This window comes from Vitis riparia, chromosome 9 (assembly GCF_004353265.1).
Source record: "Vitis riparia cultivar Riparia Gloire de Montpellier isolate 1030 chromosome 9, EGFV_Vit.rip_1.0, whole genome shotgun sequence".
NCBI classification, from domain to species: Eukaryota; Viridiplantae; Streptophyta; class Magnoliopsida; order Vitales; family Vitaceae; genus Vitis; species Vitis riparia.
Window position 1 is genome coordinate 4,274,956 of NC_048439.1, and position 22,587 is coordinate 4,297,542.

The following is a 22,587-nucleotide window of genomic DNA, read 5'->3' on the forward strand; positions in this document are numbered from 1 at the left end:
CCAAATGGAAAAACATCCTCAAAAAACTTGACATCACGAGAAACAAATAATTCCTTGGTGTCCAAATCAAACAACTTCCACCCCTTCTTTCCAAACGGGTAACCCAAAAACACACATTTTCTACTTCGACTTGCAAATTTGTCACCTTTGGATTTTTGATCATGAGCAAAACTAAGACAACCAAAGGTGTGAATTGCCGCATATGAAGAAGGAGTGCCAAATAGGATTTCAAATGGTGTTTTATTGTGTAACAAAGGAGAGGGAGTGCGGTTTATTAAATGAGCAGCGGCAAGAACACTTTCGCCCAAAAAATAAATAGGCAAATTTGCTTGAAAGCGTAATGCCCTCCCCACATTTAAAATATGCTTGTGTTTTCTCTCAACCCTCCCATTTTGTTGCGGAGTTCCCACACAAGAAGTTTGGAATAAAATGCCAGTTGCAGAAAAATAGTCAAGTAGGCATTTAAATTCCGTACCATTATCACTTTGAACAACTTTCACTGTTTGAGAAAATTGTCGATCTACCATTGCAATAAAAGACATAAACATCCGAAAAACTTCTGTTTTATCGACCAACAAATAAATCCACACAGCTCTTGAGAAATCATCAACAATAGTTAAAAAATAACGAGCTCCACAAGAAGAGACATGTTTATAAGAGCCCCACAAATCACAATGTATTTTCTCAAAAATTCTAGTTGCCTTATTGTCACTTAAAGGAAATTTGTCTCTAGGATGCTTAGCACGAAAACATATTTCACAAGCTTTGTTTAAACTACCCTTGAGATTGCTAACTGGAGGAAGTAACTTCACTATTTTCTCTGAAGGATGTCCCATCCTTTTGTGCCACAACTCCAAAGTGGATGTTGCGTTGTGGACAGAAACATGTTGTATCGAATCACCTTCAGCTCCACTGAAGTAGTAAAGTCCATCTCGCCTAACTCCCGTTCCAATCAGCTCCCTGGTGTGGTCCTGTATAGCACACATATAAGAGTTAAATTGGACAATACAATGTAAGTCATCAGTCAATTGTGAAACCAAAAGTAAATTGCAATTGAGTTTCAGCACATAAAGAACGTTTTTAAGAGTGATGTTATGCGACAAACGAACGGAACCGGATTGGGTCGCAACAACAGATTCACCATTAGGAAGGCTAACCGGACACTCAAACAACGCTATAGTATCAAATAACCAAGATAAATCACCGGTCACGTGATGAGTTGCCCTGGTGTCAATGATCCATGACTTCGTGTCAAACTTACCATTCAACCTGTCATCCGGAACTTGAGCATTACCAATTAAGCCCGCAAGAGCTTTCCATTGTTCGGGTGTGAAGAGTTGATCGGTAGAACTTTTAGTAGAGGATGCTCCAACTGTGCTACTTGCCGCGTTAGTACGAGCTGAACCACGCCCACGACCAGCCTGCTAACGACTACGTCTAGTACCCCCATCAGCCTTGTTTTGATCCAACCACCCCTCAGGATAACCCACTATTTCATAACAATTATTTTTGTCATGGCCATGCTTGTGACAATGAGGACAAGCAACGAGGGACCAACAAGTTGAAGTCTCGTGCCCCGTCTTCTTGCAGTGGCTACACACAAGCCTCTCCATTTTTCCTCGTCCTCTTCTAGCACCTGTACGGATAGCAAAGCCAAGGACCTCTGCTGGCTTGTCTTCTGTGACTGCCTTGGTGAGCCGCACACGCTCATCTTGTATCACCAGTTGGTACGCTCGATCAAGCGAAGGCAAGGGATCTTGAGAAAGGATATTGGTTCGTAATTGAGCGTATAGATCAGTGTTGAGTCCCATCAAGAAATCATGTAATTTTCCTTGTTCACGTCTTGCTTGGTGCAATGATGCGGCAGTACAAGACGAACAACAAGTGCAAGAAATTAGCGGTTCATGCTTAAATAATTCCTCCCATAATACATGCAATTTGCCATAGTAAGTTGTAACAGACATAGATTTCGGTTGCTCACACTTAGCAATTGAAGTCTTTAACTGTTGAATTCTTGGGCCATTAACCATAGCATATCGTTGCTTAAGATGTTCCCATAAGCGTTGCATCACGAAATTTAGATAGGGTACTCTTTACCTTGGGATCGATTGTGTTTGTAATCCAAGAAACCAACATTGTATTGAGGTGAATTCATCTCCCTTTTAGGTGGCGGCAATGGTGGTTGTTCATCGTCGCCGGCCATTGTTTTATTGTGTGTGCATGTCAGTGCTCTGATACCATGTAAAGTGTGATTAAAGGGTCAAAGCTTAACCCTAATTGATATTCATCCACGTCAATATATAGTACATCAAGCAAACCTAATTAAGGGAAAACCGTGAGTTTAGGAAACAATCCTAAACAATAACAACTACTTTCCTAGAATATATCATAATGTCTCAACAAAAAGGCTAAACTTCTTAGGTGGTGCTCCTCTTATGTCTTTGTTAAAACAAGAAAATGGTATTGTAATCCCTCCCTTCCACCCTCTTTTTTATTTATTTATTTATACTGTCATATTAACCTTATTTATTTTATAGAATTAAGGGGTTACTAAGTGACCCATTTGACTTAGGATTAACATGTAAAGGTTTGATATGTGGTTAGCTTTAGGGGTGTCTTTTTTACTACTAAGGGCTCGAATTGAACCTTGTTGGTCATTTGTGTTTTACTTGATAGTGGTCATTTGAAGGGCTTTTGCAGTAAACTATTGTAGTTTTGCATTGTTGCCACCTTATCCCCGATTTTTGAGGAATTTGTCCTTCACTTTCATAAGGGTGCCCATAAAGGAAATGGAAATTTTTATCCCTAACATGCTTATAATGCCATCTAGGAAAAAAGTAGCCGATGGTGAGGGGTGTACACCACTTAAGAAGAAGTTTAAAAGAGAGGCTCTACTTTTGTTTTCACTATTAGAAACCATGTCAAGGTTATTGTCCCTCCTTTACAAGGTTGTTTGTTAGGATTTTAATTATGCCAACCTAAGATAAATACCCAAGAGGGAGGCGGGGAGTGAATCAAGTGTCAATCGCTTTTTGTAAATTTATACAATTTAACGTAGACCAATGTAAGAGACAAATAAACAACAATATAACATATGCTAATAATGAAGCAATTGTATAAAGTAAATAGATAAAGGAATAGAGAATACAAACACGAGATTTTTATAGTAATTTAGTGCAACTTGCTTTATATCTACTCTTCTCAAACTTCAACCAAGATAAGGGTTCCACTAAAGTCTTTGAACTCTTTACACTTGGATTCTCAATTATAAGGAACCCTCTACAAGTCTTACGAGATGTCTTACTCTTCAACAATCCCTTAAGTGATACTCCATACTTGAGAATATTTAAGTGATACCTTACACTTAAGTTTCTTCCCTTAAGTGATACCTCACATTTGAGCCCACATTATAAGGTTTACAATAAATGAATTTATTAATATAAATTCCTAGTTTATAAATTTTTATTAAAAGATACAAAGAAAACTAAAATTGATTAAGTCTACAAAGAATAGAACATAAGTTTAAGCTCAATACACTCAAAATATTTTTTAAAGGTTTAATTAATAATAGTTTGGAATTTTTTTCTTTTTTATATAAATGAAGTATGGAGCCTTTGTATAAGAATTAAAAGGTCTAACTAGCTATTGGAAACAAGTCTTTCAAAATCAACCAATTGCATAATCATTTGCTTACTAGTTATTAGAGCATTTAATGAGTTACGGAAAATCATTGAAGACTAAAAGACCATGTGGATGTCTAGCTAGTAGTCCACATTGCCAAGTGGATGTCCATGTGGCTTCTATAGGCAATAATAATAATAATAATAATAACATTTCTTGGGATAAGAATATGTTTGATAAATGTTTTTTAAAATAGTTTTGAAAAATCAATTGTTAAGAACAATTTTTAAAAATTGTTTTATGATATTTTGTAAAATAATTTTTTTTTAGAAACCTGAAATATTTTTAACTTAATTATTATGTTTTTAAATATATTTTAAAAATAAATTTTATTTATAATACTTTATTTTTAATTATTCCTTATATTTGTATAATTATTTTAAAAACAACACGTAAAAACAATTAAAAACAACTTTAAAATATTTTCTAAAAACATCAAATTTATTTATTTTTTTAAAGAAAATTATTTTCTATTTACTAGTTTTCAAACATGTTTTCCTATTTTTTATAATTTGGAGAATAGAAATTTATTTTTGAAAATAGTTACCAGGCCTTAATAGTTGTCCATGTAGACATCCACTTTGCTTCCAATAGCCATTTTGTTCCAAAATAAAACAAGTGGATGACCGGATGGATGTTCACATGACAAGTAGATGATCAGTTAGACATTTGCATGACAACTGAATGACTACTTAGGCAAAGTACTTTAATTAAGTCGATAATGTTTTTAAGAAAACTTAAAAGATTTTCATGTTTTAATTTTTTGTGTAAAAATTGTATTTTTAAAAATAAAAAATAAAAAATCTATGAAAGCTACCTTGGGAGTGTTTAGTAAAACTTGTGGTGTTTGTTTTTTGGTTGAATAAAAAAAATTAAATATTTTAGTTTTTTTTATTCAGCAAAAAAATAAACATCACATTACTTAATGACTTAAGTTGTCTTTGAGTTAAATTATTGACTTAAAATCTATTATTTATTTGTTACTTTAAGTATTAAGGTTGTTAGATAAAATCAACTTAAAATTTATTTTAAATTATCAAATTAATACATTCAATCATCATAAATTATAATAATTAGGGTAAATAAGGTTGAATAACAATCATGAAATAGTAACAAAGATCATAAAGATAATTAGAACAAATGCAAATAAAAATATAAAATATAAGGATTTAAAAATAAGTTAATTTTTTTACTTATTACTTAAAATTATTTTTAACTTTTATATCATTAAGTCATTTTATCAAACATATTTAATTTACTTAATACATAAATTAAGTTATTAAGTTGCCCACTTAAGTTTTGAATTTTCTTTCCTTAGATGAAAGAGGAAAGAGGAAATAACTCCATGGATGAAAAGAGTTTGGACAATTTTTATTTTTTTTTTGTTAATTCGACTTGGTAAGAAACTCATCCGTAATTCCTTGATGTCAAAAGCCAATTTTGCACGTTGGTACAAAATGCAAAATATTATTTTCAGTGTTGTTGTGGACTTAGCCAGAGAAAGCAGTATCCACATCAAATTATTATCCACCGTAATCCAATTGTCGTCGTTTTCCACCACAGCGGGGCTCACAGCTTCTTGGAGAAGTGCTCCATACCACAAAGCCCTTTTCAATTAGTGCGCCACCCCTCAAATTTTTTCTGGTGTTCGCAGCTCCCACTCCTCTTCCAACAAAAAAACAAGGTAAAACCCTAGTCTTCAGCAAACATTTCCACTTAGTTTGTTTTCTTCTTTCTTGTTATTGTGATCTTCTGATTCTCTTCTACATTCTTGAATTGCAAAACCCAGTTCTTAAAATTTGATTTTTTAATCAAATTTCTTGATTATTGAGTAGGTACATATGGCTTATTCCGTTCTTGCAAGCCTGCCACCACCATTGTTGGTCCACAGAAGAGAGGCCCTTGTGAGGGCTCTTAATAGATTCCCAGTTTCTATCAATAGAGGTGAGTTTTACCATCCGTTTAGTTGCTGAGAACAGACCGAGAAAATGAAAGAAAACTGTGGGTTTTTCTTGTTTTGTGATAGAATTTTCAATTCCTTTTACTTTCTTTGCTTGCTCACATAGTATTTCCGATTCCGAACCAAATGGAGCATCACTGATGTTGGTTAAACTAATTTAAACTGTAATGTACTTTTCAGAAGTCTGATCATGTCAATTATCACATCTGCTAATTTGATGCACTTTATTTTTTGTAGTAAGGTTAAAACATAATGATCTTGGAACTTTGGGAAGTTCTTAAGATGCTGCTTTAATTGCAGTATATGTTCAAGAACGAGGAGTGACTGAACTGCTTAAAGTAGAGAATTGTCTATTTGGTGAATTTTTTTTTATGAGTAGACAGATAAATGCTATTAAAACAGGTATCTGTATTGAAGAGAAGTGAAATGTGGTTGGACCAGGGTTTTGGAGGAGAATTTTGTGGACTTTGTCTTTTTAAATATTTTAACTCGTTCTGCTGGAAACCTTCTGATTAAGATTTTATACTTCAACTTTTAGTTAACTTCAGTCAATATTGAACTGGAACTAATTTGTGGAAGCTTAAGAAGAAAGGTTTTATGACTTTATAGGGGCACTCGTTTTGCGGTAGTTTAAATTGTACTCAACTAAAACCCGTATGCTAATTTGTGAATGAACATAAAAGTCAGGATTGGAGGTCTGTCAGCTGGTTCGTTGAAAATTTCCTTGCTTTAGTTTCTTTACCTTCTTCAGTTTATGGGGTTTTTTTTTTTTTTTTTTTTTTTTAATTTCCTTGTTGCAGGGAGACAGAGTTCTTTATCTGTTGTTGCAAAGGCTACAGGAGAAAGTTCTGAATCTTCAACAACCCTGAGCATTGTTAAATCGGTTCAAAATGTTGTGAGTTTTCCACAATTATCTCTTACACATGCTGACGCAGGGTTTTATTCCTTTTTATTATATAATTATCTTAGAAAAATAAAAACAAAAGAGTGAAGCAATTGTTGGCAAAGGCCACATTTAGCACACATTCGAATGTTTGTGATTGTGTGGCACTTCGTTAAATTTCATGGTTACAGCCTTTGTTATAATAGGTTGACCTAGTTGGAGGCCAAGACTACTATGTTCACCTAATTTGGTTTATATTTTTGCCTCTTTGTTGACATTATGTTAAAATTCCTTATTCTTTGAGTAAAACAAGTTTTCTCCAGCTTTCTGATTTTGCTTCAGTTTGTTTGAAACAGTGGGGTGATCCTGAAGATCGGTTTGCTCTGTTTGGTTTGGGGTTTGCTGCTATAGTAGCTGTATGGGCATCAGCAAATCTGATTACTGTAATTGCCTTAATTCTTTCTTCCTAATATTTGTCAAATTCCTTAGGTATAGGGTGATTCTGAGATATGTGTTAGAAGATTCAGTAAAAGAAAATGAACTTATCCACATCATTTCATGAGCAGATTTACAAAGGGAGATGGAATGAATTGGTGCTGAGTGAGAAGTAACATTTTGTGATTTTCTTTTAGTTTTCTGATCATCAGGACATGAGGTCTCATCTTAGTAGAGATTTCTCCTAATTTTGGGTATACCCAGGGATTCAATGATGAAATCCCAGAGATTTCTCCAGCATTTGATCGATCAATTTATAAATGAAATCTAATCATAAACTTGGATAGCTGGTAGCAAGAAATTTCCAATTTTAGTTATGTTGCGCACATTCCTGCCAACTTGATCTTATCTTTTAAGTTGCTCTTTCATTAGGTTTCTGTTTTGCCTGTTGTAGTTGATGACACCATTTTAAGTTGATATTCATATGGATTTATTTTCTTTTATGTCAACAGGCCATCGACAATCTTCCTCTAATCCCAGGTGTATTTGAATTCATTGGGATATTGTATTCCTGGGTAAGTATAATTACTACATATATGATATGATTAGCTTTTAGAAGAGAAGAAAAATGAAAATATGGAATCTTGCTGATTCTTTTATTATCTTGTTATACAAACCAAGCATTAGGAGTTCCTAATGTCTTATACATGTCATTCTCCCATTGTGATACTAACTTCAATATTTTCTGGGTTTCAGTGGTTCATATATCGGTATCTGTTGTTCAAGCCCAACAGGTAAGAAAACTCAAGTGGCTCTCACCTATCAATATATTCTCCAAGATCAAAGCCCCACTTGATGAAATAATCTGCTTTTCTTCTGAGCCTTTCATTTGAAACAAAATAAACATACTGCTAACAAAATTCAAATCAAAAGAAGCATATTTCAGGGAGTATAGAAAATTTTACCTGTTTGGTAACGTTTTCAAAAGTAATCAAATGTATTTTCTAGTTTGAAAAATAGTTTTCTGTTTTCAAGAGTAGAAAACTGTTTTTTAAAAGAGTTCCCAAATTGAGTATGAATTGCCCAGCCAGCATGATAGAAAACCATATATAAAGCAGCATGTGTTTAGGTTTTTCTGCAGTTTGCCTTAGTACATGGACTTTGTGTCTTGTTTGCAGGGAAGAGCTGTTCGAAATCATCAACAAGTCTGTATCGGAAGTACTGGGCCAGTGAAGTCTGCGGCCAGATGGAGCAGCCAAATGTAACTGCGGGTGTATTTTCTGAATACTGGAGCAAATTTCTCAAGTGTTGGCTGGTTTTGTATTGCTTTACCAATGAAAGTTTTATCATCATTTACATCAGGGATAGTATGCTACTTGGGTTCTATGCTAAAATGAATGATCTGGGTTTTATAAGAATGGATTCAACTATGATGCAACTCTTCCAGAATCGACATTCTGAGAAATGTTGGGATGCAATTAGAATTTGTCTCTGGTCTACTAATAAATGGGAGCTGGTAGTAATGCAGTCACACACCAATGGCTAATGCTTTGATGCATGATCTGATTACCAGGCAATCTGTTTAAAGAGGAAAAATATATTTGAAATGTTGAAAGTTCTAAATTGTAAACCAATTTTCTAGAATTGGCCATAACCAGAGCTCCCTTAATTATGAGAAGGGTTTTGAGGCATTAGGCCTTCATTTTCATCAAACCCAATCAACCCAGCCATTGAGATCTTGGTTCAACTCAGTCATTTTGGTAATTAGAATATACATTTTGATCCTCTTTTCAAATTATTTGTTCAAAAATAGTTTTTTTTTTTACTCGAAAGTGTTTAGTAAAACTTATTAATTAATGAGTCAAGTTGATTTAAATTATTGTTTAATTTTTACTTTAAGTATTAAGGTTGATTGATCAAATTAATTTAAAATTTATTTTAAATCATCAAATTGATATACTTATTCTTATAAATTATAGGGAGAATTACTCAAAAGGGTGAGTTAGAAAAAATAATAACTATGAAGGCTCATTGTTTTAGAGGACAATTTTACCTTTGAATATGTTTTTTATATTATTTATAAATAAATTGAAATTGTCAATCATGTGGGGCCCATACATGATGATAAGTACAGATTGATAAATGTTGTGGGACCCATATATGATGATAAGTACCGGTTGATAGGCAATTAACGGTACATTTCTCAGCTTGAAAAAATTGTTGTCAATTTTAAATAATTAACAGTTTAAAAATTTGCTATTTTTTTTTAAAAAAAAACTTGAGATTTTTTAAAGAACCTTGTAAAAAAAAATAATTTAATATCTTATAAATAAAAACCATATTCTAAAATTATTATATCGTTTTATATATAAAACATACAATTAAAAACTTTGTTATCATAATATAATAAATAATTATTTTTTACGAGCACTCATCAATTAAATAATATATAAATATTCAATTGACTAACACATACCTATTAAATGGAATAACTCACAATTATTCATTGGGTAATATAGCACGTGAAAAAATTAAATAAAAATAAATTGAATTATATTATAATATATTGTAATGACAGTGTATTTATATTGTAAGTATAATGCATTTATGTTATACTTATATTTCATTATAAAAGTAATAATTCTAAAAATATTTATTCATACCCTATTGGTATTAATACATCGTATTAATATATTAACAATATTTATTTAGTATTTTGAAATTATTTAATAATTTTTGTATATATATATATATAAACTACGTGAATTTAAATTAGTATTTCATTTTATTTCAGAAATTATTCCTGATACAGTATGTTGTGAAATCATCATACATTACTTGAAAATTATCTCTAGTCCTCTTCTTCTTCTCTAGAAACCAAAATGCTTCTGCACTTCAAAAGAAAGCTGAAAAGACCCTCTCCTCCTTTCTCTGCGCTCTCCTCTCTCCTCAAACCCACCTTCTTTGCTTCACTCTCTCTTCAATACCAATCCCCAAATCCCTCATTCACATCATCAGCTCCTCAATTCGACAACAATCAAACGCACCTTAAAGCCATTCCTTCTTGTTCTAACCCTCATGCGGAATCCACTTGTCTAACACCCACATACTCTAATTATGCCTCTCTCCTCCAATCTTGTATCGCCCGAAAAGCGATCAAGCCTGGAAAACAACTCCACGCCCAAGTTTGCCTCACTGGGTTTGGTTTTGATACCGTCATAGCCACCAAACTTGTGAATCTTTATTGTGTTTGTGATTCTTTATCAAGTGCCCGCCTGCTGTTCGATAGAATTCCCAAGCATAATATTTTCCTTTGGAATGTGTTAATTAGAGGGTATGCTTGGAATGGACCCTATGAGGCTGCCGTCCAGCTGTACTACCAAATGTTTGATTATGGGCTTGTGCCCGATAATTTTACCTTCCCATTTGTTCTCAAGGCTTGTGCCGCTCTGTCTGCAATTGAGCATGGGAGGGAAATTCATGAGCATGTGGTTCAGACCGGATGGGAAAAGGATGTGTTTGTGGGTGCGGCGCTTATTGATATGTATGCTAAGTGTGGCTGTGTGGGGAGTGCTCGTGAAGTTTTTGATAAGATTTTGGTAAGAGATGCTGTTTTGTGGAACTCTATGCTTGCAGCTTATTCCCAAAATGGCCACCCGGATGCCTGTCTTTCTCTTTGCAGTGAGATGATGTTGACGGGTCTGAGACCTACCGAGGCTACCCTTGTCACTGCAATCTCGGCCTCAGCTGATAATGCAGCACTTCCTCAAGGGAGAGAGCTTCATGGGTTGAGTTGGAGGCAAGAGTTTGAATCCCATGACAAAGTGAAAACTGCACTGGTTGATATGTATGCTAAGTGTGGTTCAGTAAGGGTTGCACGGAATTTGTTTGAGAGACTTGGAGTGAAAAGAGTTGTTTCTTGGAATGCCATGATTACTGGGTATGCAATGCATGGCCATGCTACTGAAGCACTTGACTTGTTTGAGGAGATGAATAGAGTAGCTAAGCCTGATCATATAACTTTTGTAGGTGTTTTATCAGCTTGCAGCCATGGAGGTTTGCTGGAGGAAGGCTGGATGTTTTTTGAAACAATGATAAGAGATTATAAGATTGATCCAACGGTTCAGCACTATACATGCATGGTTGATCTCCTTGGCCATTCTGGTCGATTGGATGAGGCTTATAATCTTATAATGCAAATGAAAGTGGTGCCAGATTCTGGTGTTTGGGGTGCTTTGTTGAACTCATGCAAAATCCATGCAAATGTGGAGTTGGGGGAAATAGCATTAGAGAGGCTAATTGAGCTTCAACCTGACGATGCTGGCAATTATGTGATTTTATCGAACATTTATGCTCAAGCAGGGAAGTGGGAAGGAGTTGCAAAGCTTAGAAAGTTAATGACTGATAGGAGACTGAAGAAAAGCATTGCTTGTAGCTGGGTTGAAGTGAAAAACAAAGTCCATGCATTTCTTTCTGGAGATACTTCACATCCTCTGTCAGATGAGATATACGCAGAGTTAGAGAGGGTGGGAGGACTAATGAAAGAAGCTGGCTATAGCCCGAGTACTGGATCAGTTTTCCATGATGTCGAGGACGATGAGAAGGCTAATATGGTTTGCAGTCACAGCGAGAGACTAGCGATCGCATTTGGACTCATAAGTACGCCCCCTGGGACCAGGCTTCTAATAACCAAGAACCTCCGTATTTGTGAGGACTGCCATGTTGCGATCAAGTTCATATCAAAAATCACCGAGAGGGAAATCACCGTAAGAGATGTTAATCGCTACCACCATTTCAAGGATGGTGTATGTTCTTGTGGTGATTATTGGTGAACTGAGCAAGGAAAAGCCTTAAGGAAATTTCGGGTCTGAGAATTGGTTTCCAACAGAAGCAACTCAAGAGTCTGAAGCATAATTTGGGGAGATGTTGTGAAGGAAAATTCAAGAAAGAATTTGGCTGGGAGAAAAGCAACAGATGTTAACAGTTAAATTACGTTGGAATACTACAGAATTTTTTTGAATAATTCACTGGGCTTCATACCAAGAAAGGCATGCCAGAAACTGTGATCATGTCTCTGTTATTGCTTCAGAAAGCATTGATCTTAAGGATGGGCTATATGGGCAGCTCATAACTGGAAAATTTGGAGCATTTCACTCCCCTCCGGTCTCCAGAGACATTAAATAAAGGAGGGTTTTCGGATTCATACAACAAATGAAAGACTGATTAACTGCAGACATGACAGCCCATTTGAAATGAAAGAATCAGAGTTATCCCCAGATTTCTACCTAATGGAATTCATCATGGTAAGAAGAAGAGCAGTTCTTGTTTTTTGTTCTGATATTCTCTCTCTAAATGTCATACAATTTGAGCAGAGAAGGATGAAGAAGGGGAAAGAGACATGATCTCGCACCATGATATGAGATTTTTCTACAGAATATTGTTAGAGAGTGAAACTTCAAGAAATAAGCCCATATAATATGGAGGAAGGAACTAGTCTCGTCCCCTGATGTGCAAAGATGGTGGAAGAAGATCTTAAGATCTAGTTTGAAATTTGAAAGCGCAAATGTCTCCGGTGGAACCATTGCACCAGATCCTGTCCACCAAAAGTTCAAAAAGTCGAAACAAAAAACTATTTTTGGCGGATGAAGTGCAATTTATTTATTATCTAAATTGATTTTAATTTGTTTTTAATATTTTTATATTCAGTATTTTATTTTTAACTATTTTAAGTATTTATATAATTATTTTTTAAAATAATAATTAAAAAATAACAAAAAATTTATATTATTTGAAAATACTTTAGTTTTTATTTATAAGAATAAAAAACAAAAAACGATTTTCTAATTATCAAACAGGTTTTTCTATATAAAATATTATTCTCAACAACATTCCAGGTAATTTTTTTTTTTTGTCACGTATCGTTGGAGAAGTTATAATATAACGCAGAAATTTTAAAACATCCTTACTAAATCCAACGTTTAAATTTTATTCTAAAAAATAATATATTTTTATAATAAATTTTAAAAAACAACTTACATGGATTTTCTAAATTAGAGAATTATTTTTTCTATTTTCAAGAATAATGACGAAGTATATGCTTTATAAAATTTAATTACCATGGTTCAACGTCGCTAAGGCAGAGCTGGTTCGTCCCATGCGCGCCAGGCTCCAGCGGGAAACTGAGAGTGCTAACTTAAAACAGGCGCACGTTAGCACATACCGTGGCCTTTCTCTCTCTCTCCTCCTCCCACTCGACTGCATTGGAGCAACGGTTTTCGAAACTCTCGCGGGGACTTCGTTCTCTCATGTGACGTCAACACCCCAGGCGCATTTTAGCCCTGCTCTTCCCCTGGCTCTGTTGCTTTGCTTCCCTGGTCTCTCCATATCCCGAAGCTGTTTCTCTCGCCAAAGCTTCTTCAGATCACCTGCATTTCCTCCTTCCGTAGAAGGTATTGAACCTCGTGATCTCTCTATAAATGCAGAGTTCTGCATTTTGGAAACGGCATCGTTTTTGCATGTTTTTGTTTTGCTGATCTTGAAAACTTTTCTGAACTTCTGAGCTTTTGATCCTCTGCTGTCGTTTTGAAGAAGACGGTATGTGTGTGTTTTATTGATCTCGAAAACGGCCATGTTTTGGCCTGTTTGTGTTTTTCCGTAAAATCGGCGATGTTTGTGTGTTTGTCTTGTTTGGAGACTAACGGTGTTATTTATGTTTAACGGATTTTGAAATTAATGTTTGAACTGACATTCTACTTTTGATCTGTTTACAATTCTGTGTGTTGTAAAATGCTGTTGAGATGTGAAGTTTTATTGAATCAGATCTATAGTCACAGTAACCGTGAATGCAGATTTCTCTATCTTGATTTTCCATGCAATTGTATGCCGCGATAGAGATATGATTGATTGCTCTGAGACAGTGATGAGTATACTAGCATTTGGAAAAAAAAAAACTGACAGTTGGATTAGTTATTGGTTGATCAGGTGCGAAAGTTTGGCTACTGAATGTTGATTTTTGAAGTAGGTGAAAATGCGGGAGCGGCAGTATAAGCGCACAGCATCCAAAGACTACCTCACTGGTTTGGACAGAGAGGAAAGTATAGGTAGAAAAGAATAGCTCTATCATTTAAATCTAATTAAAATTTATAATTTAATTTATGTTATTTTCCTAATAATATTTATTGCGGTGGTGAGAAATCAGGGAATTTCCTTGGATCCAAAGTTTTAATGAAATAAGTTTTAAGCAGATTTGTGATCTAGAACTTGATTATTGCTCCTTACTGATGTGACACTGGTCATGCAAGAATGAAATATCAGCAGCAAGCAATAGAATAAAGAAAAGTTGGGAAGAAAATATTTACCTTTTCATAATTTCTACATATTAATTAGAAGAGAATTGCTATATAAAGCTTGTAGCTTTTTTCTTTTATTCCACAATTAACTGAGCATCATTGTGCTTTAATTCCAAAACTGCTAGGGGAATTGGTAAAATGATAAAGCCTAAGGTGCTTTGAATTCATTATCTGATTTGGTTTTGCAAGAGCAGATGTTTTGAAAGCAATATTTTCTCTTCTTAAATGATGATTTTATATTACTATTAATGACACTAAATTGGTTGGGCCTGATTTTTTATTTTTATTTTTTATGGATGCTAGTCCGTTTTCATAATGTTGCTGGGAAAGAATCTGGAAACCCTTCATGGAGCCTTTCCTTGCCACATATACTTGTAGCAACTGTTTGTTCATTCTTATTTGGCTACCACCTTGGGTATGTCCCCAAACTTTGAAACTCATAATCCTTCCTCTATTTTTTATGCTTTCAAAAAGCAAGAAAGAGAATTAATGTAATTGTTTTTTTGGCTTGTTTATGTTCATGCAGAGTAGTCAATGAGACTCTAGAAATCATTTCTTTAGACCTTGGCTTTAATGGGAGTACCCTGGCTGAAGGTACTTCATGTGATGTTCTTAATCTTATATTTTTATTTATTTTTCTGCATTTCCGTTTCCATTCTAATAGCTTATTTTTTGTTAATGAAGGTCTAGTGGTGAGTACATGTTTAGGGGGTGCCTTTGTTGGATCTCTATTCAGTGGTTGGATTGCAGATGGGATTGGGCGCCGCAGAGCATTCCAATTGTGTGCTTTACCGATGATAATTGGGGCTTCAATGAGGTTATTAAAATATTAAGCCCAGGCTCCTTTGTTTTTTTAGTTTTGTGTGTGTGTGTTCTTTTAAATTTTCTCTAGTGGTGTTTATTTTATTTCATTGGTAGGGCAGCTAATATTATTTCATGGTAAGAACATACAACTTAATTCTTTCTAGAGAACTGACTGGATTTTTATTTGGCAACAAAGTAGGTTATTTTGCTTGATGTTTCATGTCTTCTTAGTCTGAAACTGTGCTATCATAACCTATAATGCTTAAATGATATAAAAGAGTGACTATGAAACTGGTAGGCAACAGACATGGTGGTCTTCCAGTTCGAAGACTAGTTACATTGTTTAATTAACTAGACCTACTTATTATGTTAGATAGATGGTGTTTTATGTGCTACTTATCCGATCATTTTATTTTATTGAAAATTATATTGATGAGGAAGAATGTGTTTGGTTTGTGATGAAAACCTACCAAATGAAGAAAGGACAAGAGAGATATGATACTGAGTGTTTTTAGTGCCAAATTCATAGTTTCTGGCATACAACTTGCATGTTATTTTTACCTGCTATGACTTGAAACTAAGTCGCACAACTTATGATTATAATTTTTAATAGGAAAAACTTATAGTTTGTATTTTTTTCACCATGCTGTATGCTGAAGAAAGGAGGGGTGCTAAAGATTATCAAATATATCACCAATGCTATCAAGTACACATGATCCATCCTTTAAAAACAGTAAAAATTGTGACATATTCGAAGTTCCACTTCCCTTGTCTTAAATTCTTTCCGGTGAATCTTCCTTGCCCGGAATACATCTTTTCTTTCTTGCTCTGAATTGTCCTTGTCATCTATCATGACCCCAAGGCAGAGTATGGTCCACCTATCATTTTTACTGTTATCTGAAATTATGTGGAGCTTACTAAAAGGATCTCCACACCTGTACTTGCAGTGCAACAACAAGAAGTCTGGAGGGTATGCTTCTTGGAAGGTTTCTTGTTGGGACTGGAATGGGTATTGGCCCACCTGTTGTTTCTCTCTATGTGGCAGAGGTATGAGAACTGATTTTTTTTTTTTCTTTTACACTATTAGTTGACATTGCTCACTCCAATTATTGGTGTCTGATTGTGTTTTATCCTCCTGAGCAGGTTTCACCCACGTTTGTAAGGGGTACTTATGGGAGCTTCACTCAGATTGCAACATGTATTGGGCTTATTGGTGCCCTATTGATTGGAATCCCTGCCAAGGAAATTGATGGTTGGTAAGAAACATTTTGGAACTTAAATGATCATCTTAGATTAGTTCCCTTCTTTCTGAATCATGTTTTCTTTTTGAATGCAAAATTGAAACATTTGATTTTTAACTTGATGATGTGCTCAGGTGGCGGGTTTGTTTTTGGGTATCTGCATTTCCTGCTGCAATACTTGCTTTTTTAATGGAGTTCTCTGCAGAGAGTCCTCATTGGCTTTTGAAGGTCATCTTTTCTCACTGTAATTTGATAGTGTCTTAAACAAGTTTTTTCTGGTGTTGGATTTTACATTTGTTTCTTCATGAGTAGGTTGTGATGGGTCCAAATAAAGTAGTCCGGAAAAAATTTAGTATTTTCTTTACACAAACAAATATTTAAAGAATGAACTTAATCTGACCAAATCTTGGTAAACCCGAGTTTGATTTAGATCTTCTTATTTCTGTCTTTTATTAAGAAATCATCCAATCTGCTTGTGAATAACTCTAAATCAACGTCCATACTTGAATAGTTCTTTTGACTGCCATACTTTTCTTGGATGCTTTGGGGTTAGTATGATGCAGTCTTTTTTGCTTATGCATTTTTAATGAATATCATAGCCTTTTTCCCTGGTTCCTTGTATACCTTATCTTGAAAAGGTAAATCTCAATAATGGACTACACCTAGAGGGAGGGTAAATAGGTGTTGTGGAACAATTTAAAAAAAAAATCCCAACAAAGATTACCTAACCTTAGACTTTCTCAATGTCAAGAAATTTCTCTTCCAACAACTATTCAACAAAGCATAACATCCACAAGCAAGAATGTATGCAACAACACCCTCTCAACAATTTATGAATGCAAACCATATGCAAATGCTTCAACAATCCTAAAAAATAAATCAAAATAACAATTATTTCTTCAACTCACATCAATTCACTTCATGATATCATTAACCAAAACGAGCAAAAAAATTATTAAGGATATTCCATGGATTATCACGCTTATATCACCTCATATTTCTTCCATTCAACATGTATACCCAAGTAATCAATGATATCAAAAACAAAAATTAAATCAAATTGTAGAGTAAGAGAAAGAGACAATTAACACCGGATTTTAACGTGGAAAACCTTCGAAGAGATAAAAAACCATAGGCCTACCACCAATTGAAAAACTCCACCATGAAGAATAAAAACCGAGTACAAGGTTTTACCTAGCTCAAGCGAACCAATCCTTCTCGGACCACTTGACTAGTACTTTCACTTTCAACTTCTCACCTTCATCTTCTGGAGCACACTTGGAGTCCGCACCAAGTTTAATCTCGGCCTCTTCTTGAATCCACACAAGAAAAAAATACGTTTTTGCACAAACCCAAATAGAATGAGAGATTGAGATATGAATGAAGGAATGAATCAATCCATTTATTGCTCAAGAAAATCCATTAAAAACTTGTTTGGAAAACATTAAAAGAAGTGGATTTTCTTTGCAATCAAAAACCCCAAATTAGGAAAACAAGATAAGAAAATGAAGAACACATGGAGTGGTTGCTCTCTTCACGTTTTCTGCAATCTCTCACTAGAAAAATGAGAGAAGATTGTTTTTTTAAAGAGTAAAGAGAAACCCTTAATCTAATGGCTGAGATTTGATCTAAAAAAAATTAGTTAGATCGATCCACCCCTGTACCTAGATCGATCCAGAAACAAGGGAATAAAAGTCTTGCACCAAAAACCATTTCTCCCAACTTTCTAACACATTTAAAGATTAAAAACCGGGCTGATTCACATTCAATCACCACACACTTGACTACATACTTCAGCCTCTTAGCAAAGTCTTAGTCTTCAAAGTCAAGTAGTCCGAAAAAGAATTGGAAAGCCGAGTTAGGGGACACTTAGAAATTTTGTTCGAAATTGCCAACCTAGCTAAACACTCACACTTATCTTGTCCCTTGATAATTGTTCCCATCCTCCAACAAATGCTTTATTCCATTCTTTCCTGATAAGAAACAATGTGTTTCATATATATTTTGCATGTGAGTAATTACAAGAAGGACAAAATATCCTTCAAATATTTATAGAGGAAAAATACAATTTAACAAGATCATGAAACAGTTTCACATCTGTAGAAAATTGATGCAGCAAGGTGAAGATCTGATGGTTACAAGGCAAAGGTGGGTAAAATGTTCTCCAACCTAAGGCAGAAAAAATCTGATTTTTTATCAGTTTTCTGCCATTCTGAGCAAAGAATGGCTTGAAATCTATGAGCTCCGCATTTCAAAACTTATGCCACTAAACAAGAACAAGAGGAAAAAGAACACTCTAAAATCTGAATCTATCTCTTCTAAGTTACTTGAAATGAAAGTCATCTTACCCCTAAATATATTAAAACAGTAATTTGCTCGTGGATGACTCAATTAATTGTAAAGAAACAAAATTCAATACCCGACAAAAGCCTACTCTACAAAAAAGCCATAAAACTAACCCAGTCCCAGAATTAGGAAAATTGTTAAGTACACCTATAGAACAAAACCTCAATAAGCTAGAAGAAGATCTATATAATTGAAACACGTTTTAAAACATCCTGCTGAGCTAAAAATTGAATAAATCAGCCTTTTAGGTTTTCTAGAGTTTGGAGCCCATTGTCTTCCTTTCACATCAAAAACTAGAAACTCAATCCTGATCACATCTGAAGTGCCCCAAATAAGTTTCAGTTATGTCCAACTGTTGCATAGTTGAACCTCATGGAGTGCTGATAAATTACCATGAATGTCTTCACTTTTTTCTGTTATGTTAGTATCATCAGTCTTACTGCATTTTTGGGGTAATCCATTAGTTGATGATTTTTTCCAAAGTAGATGGTTACCTTTGTTTCTGGACTTGGTTCAGAAAGGAAGGGCAGCTGAAGCTGAAGCTGAATTTGAGAAGCTTTTAGGAGGATTACACGTCAAATCTGCAATAGCAGAATTGTTAAAGTTGGAAAGAGGGGAAGAAGTAGATGCTGTAAAGCTGTCAGACTTATTCTTTGGACACTACTTTAGAGGTAATATGCTAAATTATTGGTGTTTTATCCATTATGTTTATTTTGAGTTGATTTATCTGAATTTATTTCACAGTGGTTTTCATTGGATCAAGCCTATTTGCTTTACAACAGCTTTCTGGCATAAATGCTGTGTTCTATTTCTCTTCAACTGTCTTCAAAGGAGCTGGAGTACCTCCAGACCTTGCAAATATGTGTGTTGGAATTGCAAATTTATCAGGTAAAGATCACTGACTTCAGTTGCAAATATCTCAGTTTTGCATTCCAAAATTATGATTAGCCATTTCTTTACTGTACCCTTTAAACTTCTTTAGGGTCAATCATTGCAATGATTTTGATGGACAAACTGGGAAGGAGAGTGCTTCTTCTAGTGAGTTTCTCAGGCATGGTAAGTTAAAACTTTGGCCAACTTCCATTTCTAGTTAATCGACAACTGGTTGCACCATGGCAGTGTATTATGAACAGGAAAAATGGTATCTTAAAGCCTCATGGGATTCCCCTCCAGACATACAAGTGACATAATTGCACAATATTTGATCGTCCAACTTGGGGAATTTTATGCAGCATAATTTGCCTCACTGAATGATAATATTATCTCTGGATATCTGACCATGCTTTTCTGATGGCTGAACAGAAACCTAGTCACATTAGAAAGTTATATTCACTTGAGAGGGGAAATATTGAGTAGCAAAATTATCTGGATTACTTCTTCTTTCACAATTCTTGGTCCTATTAATTCTAGAGCAATGAAGAATGCAACTTTCTAATATTTGAATTTTTGGGTTTTTCCCATCTTAATTGCAAACTTCAAAAATTGAAAAAAATGGTCATTTTGGAGATCATCTGACCAAACTTCTGAATTTCAGACTTTGTGTGAAATTCATCAGATGATCAGTTGTGTCAGTTTCTGCAGTTGTGAAGGCTGTGGTATCCATTAACTTATATGCTGTTCATTTTGTTCAAGCTTCTAATTCAGCATTATGTGACAGAAAAACTGTCAAGCTTCATCCAACTAAGCATTACACATTTGATTGGTTCAGGCAGCCTCAATGGGCCTTCAAGTCACTGCAGCGAGTTCTTTTGCATCAGAATCTGGAGCATTGTATCTATCTGTCGGTGGCATGCTGCTGTGAGTTGTCAATACTCATCAACGAGATCTTGAAGAAAACCATAAGAATATTATATAAAGAACAAGGATCAAAATTCCATCTTCATCTCAATATTATATGCAAATTACAGTCACATTATTGGCAGGCTTGTTTGTGTTTTTATTTATATGCAGCAGGATAATTATGAGTTTATGGGCCAGTTACCATATTCTTCTTTTGAGAAAAAAAATAAAAATGAAGTGATATTCTAAACTCATGATAGCTTGATCCAAATATTTAGTTATAGAAGCAGCTTCGACCCATCTTGGATTTAAATTTCAGGGTACAGATTGGAATCTGTGTGAGTAAAATATTCCAGAACTTGATCAGTGAAGAAATGAAATTTATGATGTATATATATGTATTGTAAGTTGTTGTAAATTGTTGGAAAATTGTGATGAGTAGTCAAACCCAGGTGGCCATGGTATCCATTACGGCCTAAACCATCTTTATATAACTTGGAAAGAGAACTGAGGGGAAACAAACAACTTTAAAACTTTTGCTATGTCAATAACATTGTATCCTTCCCTAATTGAAAAGTTGTTTATGCAGGTGTGTCTTGACATTTTCTCTGGGTGCTGGTCCAGTCCCAGGTCTCCTCCTTGCGGAAATATTCCCCAGCCGAATTAGGGCAAAGGCAATGGCAGTATGCTTGGCTGTGCATTGGGTACTTCCACTGTTCTCTGTGTTATTGTTATATTTCCTTTTTTTTCTCTCTTGCCATCTCTGGGACCTCAAATCTAGACATATAATGCAAAAACTGAGTTTTACAACCCTATGTTCTTCTATTCCTTTTTCCATTTTAAGAACTAAGTTTTACAAATTTATGCCATTTTTTCTTTTTTTTTTTTCCTTTATAAGACATGATCTGCATTTTGAACTACTTGAATGTTACTTCAACATTGCTTATTGTTTCTCTTTGGAAACTATAAAATATGGGTTTGAAGATAGTACAGCTGGGCCATGGCTAATAGACTAATTATAGGCATAGGGTTTTGAGCATTAAATTTAAGACTGACCTCCTCAAAGGAGAAGCTATGACTTGTAATTTGATACTCTTAATTTGTACTTTAAATTGGTAAATTGAAAATTTCTTTTTAAGTCAATTAATTTGTGACAGTTGCACTTAATTTAAGATACTCAAGGGTTTTTCATTGGTTTCTATTATTTATTGATTCTTGCAAATTATGAAGTAAATGCAATTTTGAGGTCCCCTTCAAATCAATTTTTTGGCATTGCTCCTAGTCTGTAACATATACTGAGGGTTTTGGTTTTGGCCTTTGTCTGGTGGGATCTTTTTATTTTCCTATTTACTTTTCATTTTTAGACTTTATGAACTCTTGATGTCATATTCTTATAAAGTTAAGCATTTTGAACAGGTGATAAATTTCTTTGTTGGTCTACTTTTTCTACGCTTGCTGGAGCAAATTGGGCCCCAGATCTTGTATACAATCTTTGCTACATTTTGCTTGATAGCCGTGGCTTTTGTGAAGAAGAATGTGGTGGAAACCAAAGGCAAATCACTCCAAGAAATTGAGGTTGCTCTTCTTGCACCTGAGTAGAGAGGTATTTTCTTGTTATTCACTGTATTATTTGGCATTATAATTGTTGAAATTCAGCTAAGCAAAATGATTGGTGAAGTTTTGGGATCAACTTTGTATAATTCTTGGAGCCAGGTTAAGATTCTTGATTGTACTTGCATCACAGCTTTCTTCTTGTTTATTAATGAAAGTGGTTCAATCTTATATACTTTTAGAGTCTTTGACTTTTGCTTCTCACGAATGTTGCTTCTTTGTGACCATTTTTGCCTCCATAAAGGTTTTTTTTTTTTTTACTTTAGGTTCTTAGTTTTTTCAATTGAAAGTTCGGCTGACTTGTGTACCTGTAACATCTGGTTGGAAGACTTATACAACCCAGTTAGGAGTCAATTGCCGAGATCTTGGATAGTTACAAAATATATTGAGTAGCTACCTTGTTGTACTATAAAGAAACTCTCAGAATTATGAATGATTCTTGTTGGGAAGGTGACTAATGTAATATCATAGACTGGACCATACTTCATTTCCCGGTTT

General features: G+C 34.6%; 3 protein-coding genes across 7 annotated transcripts; all 3 read left to right on the forward strand.

Moving 5' to 3' along the window:
* The first annotated feature begins 5,235 nt into the window (after positions 1-5,235).
* Positions 5,236-8,410, forward strand: LOC117921595 (protein CURVATURE THYLAKOID 1C, chloroplastic). 2 transcript variants are annotated; one of them, XM_034839526.1, is made up of 7 exons: positions 5,236-5,365; positions 5,517-5,625; positions 6,442-6,536; positions 6,881-6,967; positions 7,472-7,534; positions 7,716-7,753; positions 8,138-8,410. In XM_034839526.1, exons 2-7 carry the CDS (start codon positions 5,523-5,525, stop codon positions 8,190-8,192), a joined length of 441 nt encoding a protein of 146 aa, XP_034695417.1. In that variant the 5' UTR covers positions 5,236-5,365; positions 5,517-5,522; the 3' UTR covers positions 8,193-8,410. The 2 variants fall into 2 exon arrangements, with proteins under 2 accessions (XP_034695417.1, XP_034695418.1); XM_034839527.1 differs by lacking the exon at positions 5,236-5,365 and having other exon boundaries at positions 5,417-5,625.
* A 1,431-nt stretch (positions 8,411-9,841) lies between these two features.
* On the forward strand, positions 9,842-12,602 carry LOC117922463 (pentatricopeptide repeat-containing protein At2g01510, mitochondrial-like). Its single transcript, XM_034840594.1, has one exon. The coding sequence runs from the start codon at positions 9,842-9,844 to the stop codon at positions 11,789-11,791; it is 1,950 nt and encodes a 649-aa protein (XP_034696485.1). The 3' UTR covers positions 11,792-12,602.
* A 470-nt stretch (positions 12,603-13,072) lies between these two features.
* On the forward strand, positions 13,073-22,264 carry LOC117921967 (probable plastidic glucose transporter 3). 4 transcript variants are annotated; one of them, XM_034839913.1, is made up of 14 exons: positions 13,073-13,408; positions 13,926-14,059; positions 14,612-14,723; positions 14,835-14,902; positions 14,993-15,125; positions 16,060-16,159; positions 16,256-16,368; positions 16,488-16,581; positions 19,217-19,370; positions 19,444-19,587; positions 19,682-19,755; positions 20,408-20,496; positions 21,068-21,182; positions 21,895-22,264. In XM_034839913.1, exons 2-14 carry the CDS (start codon positions 13,987-13,989, stop codon positions 22,075-22,077), a joined length of 1,452 nt encoding a protein of 483 aa, XP_034695804.1. In that variant the 5' UTR covers positions 13,073-13,408; positions 13,926-13,986; the 3' UTR covers positions 22,078-22,264. The 4 variants fall into 4 exon arrangements, with proteins under 4 accessions (XP_034695804.1, XP_034695803.1, XP_034695806.1 ...); XM_034839912.1 differs by having other exon boundaries at positions 13,941-14,059; XM_034839915.1 differs by having other exon boundaries at positions 13,978-14,059.
* Positions 22,265-22,587: the final 323 nt, after the last annotated feature.